At 36.3% G+C, this 18,468-nt stretch overlaps 1 protein-coding gene and 1 pseudogene across 4 annotated transcripts in view; one reads left to right on the top strand and one right to left on the bottom strand.

Moving 5' to 3' along the window:
• LOC102274366 (argonaute RISC catalytic component 3) overlaps positions 1 to 18,468 on the top strand; it is a 118,486-nt gene that overhangs the window by 29,615 nt on the left and 70,403 nt on the right. For 3 of the 4 annotated variants that reach the window (XM_070368437.1, XM_070368441.1, XM_070368439.1), the window contains exon 3: positions 14,690 to 14,810. In XM_070368437.1, the coding sequence (XP_070224538.1) occupies positions 14,690 to 14,810 (121 nt within the window). Of the gene's footprint in view, positions 1 to 9,617; positions 9,683 to 14,689; positions 14,811 to 18,468 lie in introns of all 4 variants that reach the window. The other variant, XM_070368438.1, reaches the window with a different exon arrangement.
• Positions 711 to 1,321, bottom strand: LOC102281615 (large ribosomal subunit protein eL21-like; annotated as a pseudogene).

Genomic DNA, 18,468 nt, shown 5'->3' with positions numbered 1-18,468 from the left:
TCTGACTAGATGATTACCTAATCTTGCTGTAGCCTCTGCCTCTTTCCTGAGCTTTGGACTGACACCTTACTATCTATAAAGGACTTCAAACAACTTACTCTCTGAATCCTCCTCCCCACACTCTGCTCATGTTGCTGTATTCTTTTTTTCTACCTAAATTTCCAAACTAGAACTTCCTTTTCCTCCTATTGGTGATCATGTCCTATTGCTTCTTTTTCAGAAACTATTCCCTAATCTGGCCCCCTCTATCCGTATTACTGCCACCTTGGTTTCAGACCCTTATTTGTTGCCTAGACTATTTTAATGACCTTGTCTGCCCTAATGTCTCTTTCTCTCTCCATTCTCCTAACATATCTACACTTTTGGCATAGTTATCCTTTTAAGTAAGAAATCTGATTATTTCACTCGCCTACTTTTAAATGTGTTCAGCTGCCTATTGCCTACAGAATAGCATCCCAAGTTTAGTATAGTATGCCCTTCTTAGTTTGGCTCTAACCTTCATCTTTTTTCATATTCTGCGACTCCTGCCTTTATCTAGCTGGCAAACTTCTATTATTTTTCAAGACAAACCTTTTGAACTCCATAGTCAGATGGTAGTTCACTTTTTAAAATAAATAATAACTGGCAGTTTATTAATCGATGGAGTATATTGCACAACAAATTCCCTCACATCTTTCAGGAAGAAAACCCGTTAGATTTGAAGAATAAAGACATCACCCACTGAATTTGGACATCATTAAAAGGTGCTTTAAATATTTCTTTGGGAAAAGGGACACAACACTTCTACTCAGGAGAAACATACAGTCCAGGTCTTTTATTTTCTTTGTAGCCATTGTGGCATGAATTCATGGAGAAGGGGCTCAGCAGTTCAGGCTCCTTCCCACTGGTTCTCACAGAGTGTGTATCTCTGGGTGGAGCAAGCTGGTGCTTCAGCTGAACCCAAATACTTTTCTTTTTGGCTCCCTTCTTTTTCTAATCATTTTCCTTTACACATTTCAGGAAGCTGTCTTGGCTCTTAGACTGCTTAATGTGCTCCATGTGCACATTAATTCTCTTGGCAAGAACCTTGCCCTTAACTTGTTTGTTTACACGGATGCCATCAGCATGCTAGGTAACACTGTAGACTCTTCCAGTTATGCCACCGTAACATTGATGGGGCATTTCTTGTCAAGAATGGTGCCCTTCCCTTGTTATCTACAACATCACCTCTCTTGTTGATGTGCATGATATATGTGGCCACAGGAGCAACTCCATGTTTCCTAAAAGGCCTAGAAAACATACGGCGAGTACCCCTCCTCTCTCCCTTCGTGTTGGTCATTTTGGGAAAATGCTGGAGGGTGGCGGTTCCAGCCAAAAGGCCAGCTCATTCTACTATGACCTTGTAGTACTTGATTGGTATGCACTTTTGTTATAATATATTTAGTACAATATTTGTTGCTACCTTCTTCTCTCAGCATAACCTCTTCATGAAAAGTTATATTCTTTATCATCATCTGTATGATCATGTGATCTTAGCTCAGTGATTGGCACAGAGTAAATACTCAATAAAATGAACAAAATGCCTATAAAACTAAGAGGGGATGAGTGAATTGGTGAGAGACAGGAAAGAGAACTGGACATTACAAAGGGCTTCGTATGGATGTTCAGTACCCTATCCTCTCTCCTAGAATATGCAGGTTAGTCTTTATCATAGTATCCTTTTCTTTTGTCTGTCTTTGTGCTTACAGGGATTACCCATCTCATGCTGCACTCTCAAATTCCCTTTTTCTTGTTTCTCAAAACTAGGGTGTTAATGTGTAAATTTGAACAAAGGATAATCCTGGCCTTTCTGGTAGATGTTTACATTTTTTAAAGGCATTTATTAATCTAAAGAAATCTCTTAACCAATAGAATGTCTAAGGCAAATATTTCTTAGCTGAATTTCTTATTATCGCCTCTCCAGCTTGCCCTACCTGAAAGAATTGTCCTTAAATTTAGCAATATATAGTGGAGAATTCTCATATGTTATTTATTGAATAGCAAAATTATATAATTATAACATTAGAAACAGAGATCAAATTGCCAACGTTTGCTGGATTATGGAGAAAGCTAGGGAATTCCAAAAAAATTTGCCTCTGTTTCGTTGACTATGCCAAAGGCTTTGACTGTGTGGATCATAATAAACTGTGAAAAGCTCTTAAAGAGGTGGAAATACCAGACTATCTTACCTGTCTCCTGAGAAATCTATTTGTGGGTCAAGAAGCAACAGTTAGAACCCTGTATGGACAGGGTTGTCTGCTGTCACCCTGTTTGTTTAACCTGTACACCAAGCACATCATGAAAAATGCCCGGCTGGATGAACTCATCCAAGCTGGAATCAAGATAGCGGGAGAAACATCGACAGCCCTAGATATTTGGATGATACCACTCTAATGGCAGTAAGCTATGAGGAACTAAAGAGCATCTTGATGAGGGTAAAGGAAGAAAGTGAAACAGCCGGCTTAAAACTAAATATTAAAAAAACTAAGATCATAGCATCCAGCCCCATCACTTCATGGCAAATGGAAGGGGAAAAGGTGGAAGCAGTGACAGATTTCCTCGTCCTGGGCTCTGAAATCACTGTGGATGGTGACTGCAGCCATGAAACCAGAAGATGATTGTTTCTTGGCAGATAAGCTATGACAAACCTAGACAGTGTGTTGAAAAGCAGAGACATTACTCTGCCGACAGAGGTCCGTATAGTCTAGGCTATAGTCTTCCCAGTGGTCACATACGGTTGTGAGAGTTGGACCGTAAAGAAGGCAGAGCACCTTCATTCAAACTGTGGTACTGGAGAAGACTCCTGAGAGTCCCTTGGACAGCAAGGAGATCAAACCAGTCAATTGTAAGGGACATCACCCCTGAATACTCCTTGGAAGGACTGATGCTGTAGCTGAAACTCCAGTATTTTGATCATTTGATGCAAACAGCTGACTCATTGGAAAAGTCCCTGATGCTGGGAAAGATTAAGGGCAGAAGGACAAGAGGGCATCATAGGATGAGATGGCTGGATGGCATCACCAATGCAATGGACATGAATTTGGGCAAACTTCAGGAGATGGTGAGGGACAGAGAGGCTTGGCATGCTGCAGTCCATGGGGTAGCAAAGAGTCGGACATGACTATATGACTGAACAACAACAACAGTGTTAGAACAGCAAAATCACTTGAAGACAAAATGGGTTGGAATTGAGGGAATGATAGGAGTTGGAGACTTGGGACTTAGAGGTATGTCAGTTAAGGGTTTTTTTTTTTTAATATTTCAGATGAGTCTCTCATAAGAGACTGAGGCAGTCGCAGTAATGTTGGGTATAAAAGACCAAAATTATTTATATTAGATTTGTTCCTTTTCTTACCTTTTTTTGGTAAAGGAATAATCACATGTTATATGTGTGTATATGAAGTTGTGTACCACAGAGTTTCAACATGTTGGTTAAATTTGAGAGGAACATATATATAATAAATTAGTGTGGTACATTCTGGTTTTAACTTATGGCCCTGTTGACATCCCTAATTGCATTTCATCTTTATGTTGCTTTGTCTTCTTATGTTATTTGTCAGTAGAAGTAAAGGATCTGTAATTAAGATGTTTCCAAATGGAAATTTTTTTATCATGTACCTTTTATTTGAGTTTTGACAGGAGCTAGAGGATCTCTTTGGGACTCTAAAATTGGCATTAACCAACTTTGTACTTTGCTAATAATATTGACTTAATTTTATGTCAACATCCACGAAACTTATTCCTTTTGTTTTCTTCAGAAGACTAGTTCTTGTCTTCACTTTTTGCAGTATTACATACAAGTAGTCATTTAAAATTGTTGATGGGCTTCCTAAATTGATTTAGTTCTTACACGTCAAAAACTAGAATTCCAAAAGTTGGAAACTCAATAGAACCTTACAATTCCTTTTCAATATTAACTAAATAGTTATGAGCCAAAATGTAGCAGTATTTAAATCAACACATATGAGGTTTCTCTTGTCCATATGCCACATGCTCAAATATTTGGAACTATGACATTAATCATACTAGTAGAATGATGTATTGCAGCCAAGCAAGTTTCCACTTTAGTCAGAAGAGTTTTCTTGGACAAAATATGCAGGAAATGCTTGTGAATCATCTTGTGAGTCAATTTTTCTACCTTAGATTTTCTTTCTGTTGCTTTTTTTGTCCTTTCCTCACTTCTTTTCTGGAGTATGTATCTATGTGTTTCTTTTTTTCCCTATTTAATGATTTCATTTTAAAATCATCATTAGTTAAAAGAGTAAAGCAGGTTTCAGATGTTTCTAGGTGCTTTTTTACAAGTGAATGGTATTAATAACTAAAAGTTAATTTTTAGAAGTATTATGACCTAGAGTGTAAAATCTGTAACTTGAGATTTTTATGCTCGTTTGTCCAACTACTAAATGTATATCAGGGTAAATCCTCAGTAGGCTGTCAATGTACTTATTCAAAGTTGTTAAATAGTGAAATAGATGTGAAAATTGTTTATGCAGCGTGATTATAAATGCAAGATCTACTTGTATAAAGATAGAAGGAATCTTGAAATGGTAATAGAGTGATCAAATTTTTTATTTAATTTTCTTTCATAAATTAAACATTATCTGACAGTCATTATATTAGGATGATTGTGCTTACTCAGTCAGTCGTGTCAGTTGTGACTCTTTGCCACCCTTTGGACTGTAGCCTGTCAGGCTCATCTGTCCATGGGATTTTTCAGGCAAGAATAGTGGAATAGGTTGCCATTTCCTTCTCCACAGGATCTTCCTGACCCAGGAATTGAACCTGTGTCTCCTATGTCTCCTGCATTGCAGGCGGATTCTTTACCCATTACTATTTTATTACGATTAATGACATAGTGCTGAATATTTGTGCATATTGCATACAGAGGTAATATAATTCTGATGATTGAATTTTAGAAGGAAAAAATATATCTATATTGAAAATATTTTGGCTTTTATGTAGAAATCATCACAAGTCAGAGTGTTTGAAGAAACTCTCTTTTGTTATTTGGAATATTATTGACAGTGTTATACTAGGGTAGTGTTCCAAGAAAGGGACATTCTTTTTTTAAATAGCAACTTTATTGATATACAATTCATATAGTACACAGTTCACTCATTTAAAATGTACAATTCAGTGTTATTTAGTGTGTTTACAGTGATAGTGGACAACCATCACCCCAGTCATACTTTAGAACATTTTGTCCTCTGCCAAAGAAATCTCATTAGCAGCCACTCCCCATTTCCTCCCTCTCTGCATCCCTCCCTCCTTGCATCCCTGCCCAACACTAGCCTACTTTCTGGCTCTGTAGATTTGCCTTTTCTGGACATTTCAATATAAATGGAATCATACAGAATGTGGCCTTTTGTGTGACCGACCTCTTTCATTTCACATGTTTTCACATAATGTTGTAACAGAAAGAAGTAAAACTGTGAGTCGCTCAGTTGTGTCCGACGCTATGCAACCCCACAGACTGTAGTCCACTAGTCTCCTCTGTCCATGGGATTCTCCAGGCAAGAATACTGGAGTCGGGTAGCCACTTCCTTCTCTGGGGATCTTCCTAACCCAGGGACTGAATCTGTGTCTACCTGCAATGCAGGCAGATTCTTTACAGTCTGAGTCACCAGGGAAGTCCCTTAATGTTGTAGTATCTATTAGTATTTCATTACTTTTTATTACTTAATAAGATTCCATTGTATGGATATTTTGTGTTTCTGTTCACTTGTTGATGGATGTGGGAGTTGTTTGCACTTTTTGGCTCTTAAGATTCATGTTGCTATTCACATTCATGTTTTCATTTCTCTTGAGTGTATACCCAAGAGTGGAATCAAGTAGCAACTCGATGTTTAATCTTTTGAGGAACTGCCAGAATCTTCCAAAATGGATGCATCATTTTACATTCCTGATAGCAGTATGTGGTGATTCCAGTGTCTCTACATCCTCATTAACATTTGTTATCTGTCTTTTTCACTAGCTATCTTAGTAAGTGTTGAGTAGTATCACATTGTTACTTTGATTTGCATTTCCCTGATGGCTAATGATGTTGAGCATCTTTTTGTGTACTTATTGGCTATTTGCATATTTTCAGAGAAATGTCTGTCCAAGTCTTTTGCCCATTTGAAAATTAAATCGTTTGCCTTTTTTGTTACTAAGCTGTAGGAGTTCTTTATACCTTATCAGATAAGATGATTTGCAAAAGTTTTCTCCTTTTCTGCACCGTGCCTTTTTTACTTCCTTTTAAAATTTTTTCTTTTTTCTTGCAATTGAGATATAGTTGATTTACAATACTATATTAGTTTCAAATGTACAACATAATGATTTGACATTTAATAGATTATACTCCATATAAAGTTATTATATAAAATATTGGCTATATTCCTTTTGCATTTTCACTTTCTTTGAAACACATTTTTTATTTTGATGAAGTCTAGTTATTTTTTCTTTTGTCAACTGTTCTTTTGATGTGTTTTGAGGGGTATACTTCTGATTAAAATGATTTAGAAGACAAACCCCAAAAAACACTGCCAGTGAAAATTAAATGGTTTAGTTTTGCATGTTCAGCTGTCTTGGGGAAACTTTACCATACAAAATATATAATTTTTAAAAAGCAAGTTTTATTTGCCTTGTTAGTCGTTAGTCACTTGTAAGATAAGAAAGCTAATAGATGGTGAATATTTCAAATCTCAAAATTCTTTTAAAGTAGCATCTAAATAAATTACTCACTAATCTTTTGGCTGATATTCCTACAATATATTTGAAATTGAAAGGTATTTTTCAAAGATACTGTTGTAAATAAAGATATGTCTAAACATAGGGACTGTAGGTAGGGTTTATTTTTAACATCTATCCATTTGTGTAGATTCAAATTACAATAACAGCTGTATAATATTCCATTGTAGGATGTGCCTTGATTGTTTACTTCTAGGCTGCTCCTTTTTTTTTTTTAGACTGAGTTAATTTAAAGCAGTTATCTGAATGTGCTATATTATTGTACCAATTAAGAATGCTATTGGTACTAGATTTCAAAATTTATGGATCTGACTAGAACTATAATTCTAAATCTACGGTAACTTTTAAAGCCTTAAAGATCGTTTTTTAAATCTTGCCTATGTTTTCTTAACTGTTTAATTTATTGTGCGTCTGTTTTGTGTCAGGCACTGTGCTAAGCTCTGGGGATAACAAGATAAATAAAACATGATTCCTGCCAAGGATTTTATAGTCTGTGTAGAGTGACAAGTTCTGTGAGATGTGTGGAGTACTGATTCCCAATTTTGGTTATGGAGATAGAGTAGATGACATGCTATCTGAGCTGAATAGTTACCTAGTGGAGCAGGGGAAAGAATATTCCATATAGGGAACATGAGTAAAGGTATGACATGTTTACATAACAGAAATTAGCCAGTAAAAATAGAGTAGATAGAGTCTGAAAAGTTGACCAGGGAATAGGTTATGAAGGATCTTAAGTCCATGCTAAGGCTTGTGAATTCAGAAAGAGTAGAGAGCCATATTCCCATGGACAGAGGAGCCTGATGGGCAACAGTCCATGGGGTCGCAAAGAGTCGGCCACGACTGAGTGACTTCACACCCTCATTCAGCAATAAATAAATATATATATTTATATACAGAAATTAATTTTTAATTATTAAAAAATTATACTACTATTCTAACTTTGTGTAACTATCAAAAAATTAAAGGTGGGAAACAATATTTGAAATAAACTAAGACTATAGTAATTTGAAATGTTCTGATTTCTGTACCAGAAACCTGATAGAATATGTGCTGCACACTTGAACAGAAAAAAGTTACAGCTTGCTGAAAATGAATGAATGAGTGAGAGTTTCACTGTTAACTCACATTACAGAAATCCCATTATTCCCTTAGGATTTCTTGTGTACCTACATGTGTTGTTACACCTGACCATCTCATGTGGACTAAGTGAGGGCACCAGTGTCAATCTCTAATCATGAATATTAGTCCATCTTGATTAGTAATTGTTAGATGAAAATTAAATATAAATACTTCTAACGATTTTTTCTCATACTCTACATACCCTCTAGCACCTCTAGTACTTGCTTTTTTAAATTTGAAGTACAGTTGATTTATAACATAAGTTTCAGGTGTATAGCTTAGTGAGTCAGTATTTTTTGCAATTATACTTCATTATAGTTTATTAAAAGATAATGCTTATAATTCCCTATGCTGTCCTCTTTGCTGATCTGTTTAATATTTTATGCTGCTGCTGCAGCTGTTTAATCCCTAATTTGTGTCCAACTTTTTGCGACCCCATGGGCTATAGCCAACTAGGTTCCTCTGTCCATGGGATTTCCCAGGTGAGAATACTCTGGTGGCTTGCCATTTCCTTCTCCAGGGGATCTTCCCAACCCAGGGATCGAACTCACATCTCCTGCACTGCAGGCAGATTCTTTACCACTGAGCCACCAGGGAAGAGGTGATAGTTAAAATCTAGGGAGAGTGCATAGAATCAAGATAAGAAGACTGAGAATAGATTCCTGGGATAAGACTCAGGTTTGTCAATGAAGACACTTAGGAGATTGGAAAGGTAGGAAAACCAGGACAAAGTAGAAAGTAAGTCAAGTATCATGATTTTCAAGGATAGATCACAGTTGCAGATGCTCAAAGAAGCCAGAAATATAGAGACTGAAAAGAGACTGTGTCTGAAGAAGTCAATGGTGGTCTGGAGGAGAGTGTTCTAGAGGAGAATGGTTAGCGTAAGCCACCTTGAGTTTAAAATCTATTACTCAATCTAGTCTGTCAGTCGTTTGTGAATACTAGAAGTGTTTATAGATTAACTACTGTGGTTATATAAGGTTATGAAAGAATTCATACCCATGTGAACTGGCAGTGAAGATAGTTTATGGTGAAATGCTCTGATGTACTATGAATTTTGTAAAGTATTAAAAATTTGATCTAAAGTATAACTCTACTCTGCATCTTTAAACTTTATTTTGACACAAAAGTATTTATTGGCTACCCTCTCTGCTACTTAGCACAGAGGTATGAAGTTAAATTAGAAGTTGGAAGGATACTAGGAGAGCTTGTCAGCTGTTTGCATTGTGTTTTATAAACCACTGGGTGATTTTAGCATCTTGTTATATCTTAGCAGTATTGTTATACCTTCTCCAGTATTCTTGCCTGTAGACTCCTCATGGACAGAGAGCCTGGGGCTACAGTCCATGGGGTCACAAAATCGGACACGACTGAGTCACTCAGCACAGCACATACTTCAGCCATCTTCCTTTATTCTGTCTGTGCTATAGTCACAGATTAATTTATTAGCTGGGAATACTAAATTAAGGTGAAAAGTCACTTCAGAGGAATGTATTATTTCATGCCTTCTCCTAAAGACTAATGTAATATTTCCCATTCTACCTTTAGGGAGTAGAAAATTAAGAGGTACTTAAAAATGAGATGAATGAAGATGGGTGTCTGTGAGTTTATAGTAACAATTAACAGGAAAGGAAAATAATTTCCTCTCCTCCTTTTTATGTTAAAATTTCCCTCTCCTACCATTTTTCTGTTGTATGAGTCAGGTGATAAAGTGGAACTTACTGAAACCAATATTAAATTTTACTTTACAGTCTGTGCACCAGAGCATGATGGAATCAAAAGACTTGGTACCAGAATGTAGGAAGTGGTGGTTGAGGTAAGAGTGGGAAGGTAGGCTGTAGCCCTCTGTAAGACCTAATGTACTCAGGTAGGTTCCATTTTTGTAGTGATTGCCAGATATTCTTCAGAATTTAAAAATTGTATCCTGAGGTTCCTCAGAAATGCATCATATTATTCTCTGCAAGAATTCTTCCTTCTTCAGACTAAGATTATTACTAAAAGGAAGCCACTGAAAAGTGGTTAGAAGTTCTTATTCCCAATTATTTAGATTTTCTTTCCTGCATGCTGTTTTAGAAGTTAAAATAGTTTATGTATTTTGGTTATTGTAGCTTTACTTTTTATTGTAAGCTAAGAAGCTGGCTTAACAATACACACTTAAAATATTGTTCTGAAATTTCTACATTTGAACAAGAGACCCCCCCCCATTGTTATAATAAAAGGCTAATGCTCCCCAACTATACTGTGCAGAAAATTCCATTCACAGTTTCTGTTAATTACCAGCATTCATTCTTTGTATTATTTACAGTATTTGATGCTGGTACATTATAATGTATCTGTTAGTTGTTTGGAAGAGTTCAGTATATCAGTATAGTTCTTGAAGCATGTTTTTGAGATAATTATGCTTAAATTTTTATATAAAAATAGTACCATTCATATTTACTTTTTTCACCCAAGGTACTTTCACTGATATCCCACATTATCCTTGTAACAGTCCAAGACTATTAACCTCAGTTTTATTGATAAAGGAACTAAATTTAGAGAGGCCAAGTGAATTTCCTAACAATTTAGTGGCAGAATGAGACTAAAACCTCTTGTCTGCTTATTTTTTCTCCAGTAGTTATGTTACCACATATTATAAAGATTTTTCAAATTGGCCATTTCTCAGTTCAGACTTTATTCATAATTCAGTGAGTACTTTTGCTGCTCTAGCTGACTAGATGACTAGATAAATTAGTATTTTGGAGAGCTTTTCCTCTAGTTTTACATCCCTTCCTGATGGACATTCTGATAAACTACCCTTTGCCACTGTATCATTTGAGATAAAAAGCAATAAGTTGCAGTCCCTGGATTTGTCAGTTTGTTAACTTGAATAATAAAATTCCTTTAAAAGTCAAATATATCATTTAATTATATTGTATTAGTGAGAGGTTAAAGTTAAAATTGTTCAATGTGTCTATAATTCTAATACCATTCTGTAAAGACTCTGAAGTCTTGAGTTCAAATCAATTTTTGGTGTAATTACTCATAAAGGAGTCTCTGTATCTTATACTATGATAAAATCTGCAATTTCATATTTGATACTCTTAATTAAATTTTACTGTTAGAGGGCATTGTAGATATTATTCATTTCGATCTTCTAGTTGGTATCTTCCCTTACATAACTGCTCCTTGAACAGTTCTAGCAAGGATGAACTCAGGTACTTTATGAGATAGTGTAAACCACTTGTGAATAACTCTGGTGGTTAGAAAATGTTGGAAATTTTTGTTCCAAAATACTGCTCCTTATATTTTCCAACTATTTGTCTGATTTCTGTCCTCCCATACAAGGAAGATACTCAGGTTTTCACGTGACAGACAGTCTGTCAAAATAACTGAAGACTTCTCTAATTTCCTTTGACTCCTTCCTATTTCCAGAGTAAGAGTCTTTACTTTGATTTATTTTTATTTATATTATGTGAGGTTCGGTCAGAATTATCTTCTTCTGGTTGTGTTACATCTGTTAGGATCTTAAGTTTTTTTCAAATTGAACAGAGTACTCCAGAATTTGAAATGACCTGTGTAATAGATGGTGGGAAGGTTACCTGCCTTATACTGGCTATTTAAATACATGCAACTTGAGTTCTTTAATTTTGAAGAAACTACATCACAATATTAGTTCATTTTGGATTTATAGTCATCTAAAGCTTCCCTGGTGGCTCAGATGGTAAAAAATCTGCATGCAGTACAGGAGACCTGGGTTCTATCCCTGGATTGAAAAGACCCCCTGGAGGAGGGCAGGGCAACAAACTCCAGTATTCTTGCCTGGAGAATCCCATGGACAGAGGAGCCTGGCGGGCTACAGTCCATGGAGTCGCAAAAAGTCGGACACAACTGAGTGACTGAGCAGAACACAAAGCCCTTTTGCATGAAAGCAGTGGATAAGTTCAGATCCTTTCATTTATTTTTATTGCTATTGAACTTTTCAAACATAAGTGTTTCGACTTACAGTTACCATTATTATATTTCATCTTCATTTATTTAGTTTATTGTTGCAATTTGTCAGTAGCTTTTAACATTACTAATTTGTTTTTGGCATACTAGCCTTTCTTGTGTTTTTTATCATTTGAGAGTTTCTTAACCAACAGATATTTTTTGATTACTTATTATATGTAGGGCACTAGATATGTTTCTTTTGCTTATTGTATTAATAGTTTGGATGTGGGGGAGAACGTTACAGATTTATTTTGATAAATGTTTCCATGAATATCCAAGTTAACTTAGAGAAAGAAAAGGAACTTGCCCTGCCCCACATTATAATTTAATAAAACACCCCAGTAATCATGGAATCGTAGGATACTGGTCCAGGAACATCCAAGTAGACCACTGGGACAACATAGAAAACTCAGTTCAGAACTTAAGATAAACTGTTCTTATAAATTGATCAGTTAAGTATAGACTGTTTTAGTAGACAGTATGGGAAAATTGATTCACTGTATGGAGAAAAATAAAATTGAGTTCTTACATAATACTATTTATAAAGAAGAACCTAAGATGGATTAGTGACCAACATAAGATAAATAAAATTAATAAAGCATAATGCATCTTTGTGACTTAATATTAGCAAAGTATTTCTTAAAACCTTAAAAAATGAAACCATGATTCATTTGATGATACAGCATTAACGTTTTCAGTTCAGTAAATATATGGACATTGTTAACAGGCAGATAACATTTGGGGGAAGATATTTGCAACAACTAAACCTGTTAATGAAATAATATTAGAATAACAAAGAAACTCCTTTGGTTCAATGAGAAGACTGGCACCCCAATAGAAAATGAGCAGAGGAAATAAACAGGGAGTTCACAGAAGTAGGGAAATAGGACCCTCCAGGGGGATGGTTTAGTGCAGGCATTCTGAAGAGCAGTTTGGCAGTTCTTTATCATTTAGTTGATAAAATTCACTTGGACCTACCAGTTCTCAGTATATATAGCCAGAGATTATTCTCACAAGTTCATAAAGGGACATAGAAGGAGACAATGCCTTGCAGCATTGTCTTGGTGGCTGACTGTTAGATACTGAGTCTGTATTGCTGGGAGACCAGATAGACAACATGTAGAGTTCAGTTCAGTCGCTCAGTCGTGTCCGACTTTGTGACCCCCTTGGACTGCAGCATGCCAGGCTTCCCTGTCCATCACCAACTCTCGGAGCTTACTCAGACTCATGTCCATCGAGTCGGTAATGCCATCCAACCATCTCATCCTCTCTTGTCCCCTTCTCCGCCTGCCTTCAATCTTTCCCAGCATCAGGGTCTTTTCAAATGAGTCAGTTTTTTGCATCAGGTGGCCAAAGTATTGGAGTTTCAGCTTCAGCATCAGTCCTTCTAATGAATATTCAGGACTGATTTCCTTTAGGATGGACTGGTTAGATCTCCTTGCAGTCCAAGGAACCCTCAAGAGCATCAATCAGAAACAATGAACTAAGTGTCCCACAGCAATTTAAATAAATTTTAAAAACCTTAGAGGATAACGTTGGAATGTATACAAACAGAAGGATGTTCATCAAACATATTAGAGAAAGTAATTTATTGAGAAGAACGGAAATAGGGAAGTGGATATGGAAGGACAAGTCAGGGGTCTTAACGGATGAATGATGATAATGTGGCAATGAACCGAGGAGCATGATTAACCTAACCTTTTGTATCTGGAGAGTAAAAGTGAGGTTTGGAGGCTCAGGTGGCAGTGGTATAAAAGTTGGGCTGGAGAAGAAAAAATTAGAGGCCTAAAAGTTAAAACAATCCAGGTAGTAGGACATGAGGTTTTAGGTTGGCGGTAATTGGAATAGAAAGTAAAAGAGTGGTGCAAGAAATACTTGCAAAATAAAATTGAAAGTTGAGGGAAATAGAAACTGAGCATTTGGAAAGTTTCTCTGGGTGTCAAATCAACGTAGTTTTGTTCCAGAAAATGCTTCTTTCTCCTTTCTCTTCTACTTGACTGGGCTAGAATTGAAATTTTTTTCTCATTCTTTTAAATGTACTATAAATTATATTTAGTACTATGTGAGTATACTGTCACTGTAATATATTTAGATTATATAAACAAAATAAAAAGTCATTCTTCACTTCTTTCTCCAGAGGTAACTAACCATTGTATCTGTGTGGTACATACCCTTCTAGATATTTTTCTGCTGCTTTTACAAATTAGGTGTGTGTAAAAATAAATATTGATTTGTGGATATTTGGTGTTATTCTGTCTATAATCTGCAATTTTTTTAAATGTCTAAAAAAGAAACTTTTAAAATATCTTACCATGTAAGTATATAGGATAAAAATATTTGCTGGGTAAAAAATAGAGGTTTCAAAACATTTTTATTGGCCAGATACCATTGGAATGGGATGGAGGCGTAAGGAGTTCGGGTGTGTTTCTTGCTCTTAAAATCTCACAGTCTAGTAGAAGTGAGGTCTATGATACTACTACTACAGTGAAGTAAGTGTTCTAAGAGAGACATGTACTAGGTGCTATTTGAGCGCAAAGGAAAGAGCACCATATTCTTTGATAAATGTGTCAGTTAGTGCTTAGATGGTGAAAGGGATCTTAGATCATCTATAAGGATAATATTTTGCAGGTCAGCTGTGTCCCAGAATAATTAAGTGATTCACTGGAATCATTCCCAGGAATCAGTCTTTCTGGTATCCTAAACTATAATCCAGAAGGGAAAATCTTTGTCATGTATAATGATCTTTTAGAATTTTGTGACAGCTTTAAATAGTGTAAGAAACTACTTTAGTTAAGATTTTTGTATTTCATCATGCAGAGGATTATATGAATGCATTTTTTCCCTTTTTTAGGGAGGTGGTTGACTCAATGGTTCAGCATTTTAAAGTGACTATATTTGGGGACCGTAGACCAGTTTATGATGGAAAAAGAAGCCTTTACACAGCCAATCCACTTCCTGTGGCAACTACAGGGGTAAGATGCTAAGATACATTCCTTTATCAGAAAACTATACATTTGCAGTGTCTTTTAAATGCTTTTATGACCATTTTATTATGGTCTATATGTATCATTTATCAGTTTTAACATGTTATTTTTAAATAATTTCAAACTTAAACTTGTAAGATTCATGCAGAGAACTCATGTATACCCAGATTCATTAGCATTCTTAAAGTTTGCCATTTGTTTTATCGTTCTCTTTTTTCTTTTGCTCTCTTTGTGTCTATAGAGACAGCTATATATAAAGATAAATATACATCCTTATTTCTTCTTGAACCATTCAGGGGTAGGTTTCATACGTTATACCCTTTAGTGTGTTTTTCCTAAGAACAAGGATAAAAACCACAGTCCAGTCACCAACTTGCCTAAATTTTATGTTGGTAATTTTTGTCTGCTCTGCCCTTAGTCCAGTTTTGCCATTGTCCCAGTGATGTCCTGTAGCATTTTTTTCCCTTTAGTACAGAATCCAATCCAAGTTCCTGAATGTATTTATTTTTTTCTTAATTTATTTATTTTTAATTGAAGGATAATTACAATGTTGTGTTGGTTTCTGCCATACCTGAATGTATTTAGATGTCATGTCTTCTTTGTCCTGGAAAATTTCCCAGACTTCTTTTTTTTCTTTTATGACATTAGCATGGTTGAAGATTACAGCCAAGTTATTTTGTAGGATGTCCCTCTGTGTTTTTCTGGAGCTTCTTCTTGATTAGATTCTGATTGAGGTTTTTGGGCAGGAAAATTGCATACATGTTCTTTCCTTATAGTGTATCATATCAGAAGGCGCATAATACGTACTTGTTTCACTAATGGTGAGGTTAATTTTGATCACTTGGTAAAGATGATATCTGCCAGGTTTCTCCTTTCAAGTTATTCTTCTTTCTTATGTGGGGAATAGAGTTTTGTTTTGTTTTGTTAATTATAATTGTGGTAAAGTATATGTTCAAGCTGGTTTTAGAAAAGGCAGAGGAACCAGAGATCAAATTGCCAGCATCCACTGGATCATTGAAAAAGCAAGAGTTGCAGAAAAACATCTATTTCTGCTTTATTGACTATGCCAAAGCCTTTGACTGTGTGGATCACAATAAACTGTGGAAAATTCTTCAAGAGAGGGGAAAGAAATGGCAACCACCTGACCTGCCTCTTGAGAAACCTATATGCAAGTCAGGAAGCAACAGTTAGAACTGGACATAGAACAACAGACTGGTTCCAAATAGGAAAAGGAGTACGTCAAGGCTGTATATTGTCACCCTGCTTACTTAACTTATATGCAGAGGACATCATGAAAAACACTGGGCTGGAAGAAGCACAAGCTGGAATCAAGATTGCCAGGAGAAATATCAGTAACCTCAGATATGCAGATGACACCACCCTTATGGCAGAAAGTGAAGAGGAACTCAAAAGCCTCTTGATGAAAGTGAAAGAGGAGAGTGAAAAAGTTGGCTTAAAACTCAACATTCAGAAAACGAAGATCATGGCATCTGGTCCCATCACTTCATGGCAAATAGATGGGGAAACAGTGGAAACAGTGTCAGACTTTATTTTGGGGGGCTCCCAAATCACTGCAGATGGTGATTGCAGCTATGAAATTAAAAGACGCTTACTCCTTGGAAGGAAAGTTATGACCAACCTAGATAGCATATTGAAAAGCAGAGACATTACTTTGCCAACAGAGCTATGGTTTAGTCAAGGCTATGGTTTTTCCAGTGGTCATGTATGGATGTGAGAGTTGGACTGTGAAGCAAGCTGAGTGCCGAAGAATTGATGCTTTTGAACTGTGGTGTTGGAGAAGAGTGTTGTGAGTCCCTTGGACTGCAAGGAGATCCAACCAGTCCATCCTAAAAGAGATCAGTCCTAGGTGTTCATTGGAAGGACTGATGCTGAAGCTGAAACTCCATTACTTTGGCCACCTGATGCGAAGAGTTGACTCATTGGAAAAGACTCTGATGCTGGGAGGGATTGGGGGCAGGAGGAGAACGGGACGACAGAGGATGAGATGGCTGGATGACATCATTGACTCGATGCACATGAGTTTGGGTAAACTCTGGGAGTTGGTGATAGACAGGGAGGCCTGGCGTGCTGTGGTTCATGGGGTCGCAAAGAGTCGGACATGACTGAGCGACTGAACATTGAACATATATAACATTGGGCTTCCCTCATGGCTCAGTGGTAAAGAATCTACCCGCAATGCAGGAGCTGCAGGAGATGCAGATTTGATCCCTGGGTCGGAAGATCCCCTGGAGGAGGGCATGGCAACCCACTCCAATATTCTTGCCTGGAGAATCCCATGGAGAGAAGAATCTGGTGGGCAACAGTCCATGGGATCGCAGAGTTGGACACAACTGAAGCGACTTAGCACACATGCACACACACATAACATTATCATCTGAGCTATTTTTAAGATATGGTTCAATGGCAAAGTACATTCACAACCATTGCCACCGTAAATCTCCATCTTATAAAACTGAAGCTCTGTACCCATGAAACCCTTAACTATCCATTTTTCCTCCCTCAGTCCCTGGCAACCATCATTCTACTTACTGGCTTTATAAATTTGACCTCTCTCAGTACCTCATTTAAGTGGATTCATACCGTATTTTGTGTTTTGTGATTGGTTTATTTCACTTAGCATAATATTCTCAGGGTTCATCCATGTTGTCATGTGTCAGAATTTCCTCCTTTTTAAGGCTGAATAGTATTCCATTGTATGTATATACCACATTTTACTTATCCATTCATCTGTTGATGGACATTTGGTTTGCTTCCCCATTTGAATGTGAGTTTACTCTAGGGACCTCATATAAGTGGAGCCATACAGTATTTATCCTTTGTCTCTGGCTTTTTTTACTTAGCGTAATGTCTTAGAAACTATACCATTTTACATTTCCATCAACAGTGTACAAGGGTTCCAAATACTTCACACCTTTGCCAACATTTGTGGGTTTATCAGTTTTTGATAGTTGTCATTGTAATGGGTGTGAGGTAATATCTCATTATGGTTTTGATTTGAATTTACCTAATGACTAATGAAGAACACCTTTTCCTATGCTTATGGGCCTTTTCTATATCTTCTTTGGAGAAATGTGTATTCAACTCCTTTGCCCATTTTTTAATTTTATTTGGTTTTGTTGTTGTTGAGTCTTAGGAATTCTTTATGTATTCCTATGGGATATATGTTTTAAAATATTTTCTCATATTCCATAAGCTGTTTTTTCACTGTTGATTTTATTCTTTGCACCAAAGTTTTAAGAAAGGGAGATACTTTTAAGCACGTATAGAAAGTGCTTAAAGTGCTCAAAGCTTGTTTCTTTTAATTATCTTTAAACTTACAAAGATACTTAATAAGGGAGATACTTTTAAGAATCCTGATTCTCATTAGACTTTTATTAACTGACGATTCTTGCTTGGAAGGATTGTTATTATATAACAATGGTTATTTTTGTAATTCTGTCATTCCTTCTACATTAATAATTGGTGTTCTACTGTAAAGGAGCACATTTTCTTCTCTTCTATTTATTTATCCTTATTTATTTGCCCAAATTGTCCCAGATTTGGCCTGCAGGAGCCCCTTTAAATTTGTGTGCTTTTGTCATGATACATCTTTTTTTTCTTGAGTACTTCCTTACTTTTGGACCCA

The sequence above is a fragment of the Bos mutus genome, chromosome 3 (genome assembly GCF_027580195.1).
Source record: "Bos mutus isolate GX-2022 chromosome 3, NWIPB_WYAK_1.1, whole genome shotgun sequence".
NCBI lineage: Eukaryota > Metazoa > Chordata > Mammalia > Artiodactyla > Bovidae > Bos > Bos mutus.
The sequence above is the reverse complement of the archived record's forward strand: the minus strand, read 5'-3'. Positions and strand labels throughout refer to the sequence as shown.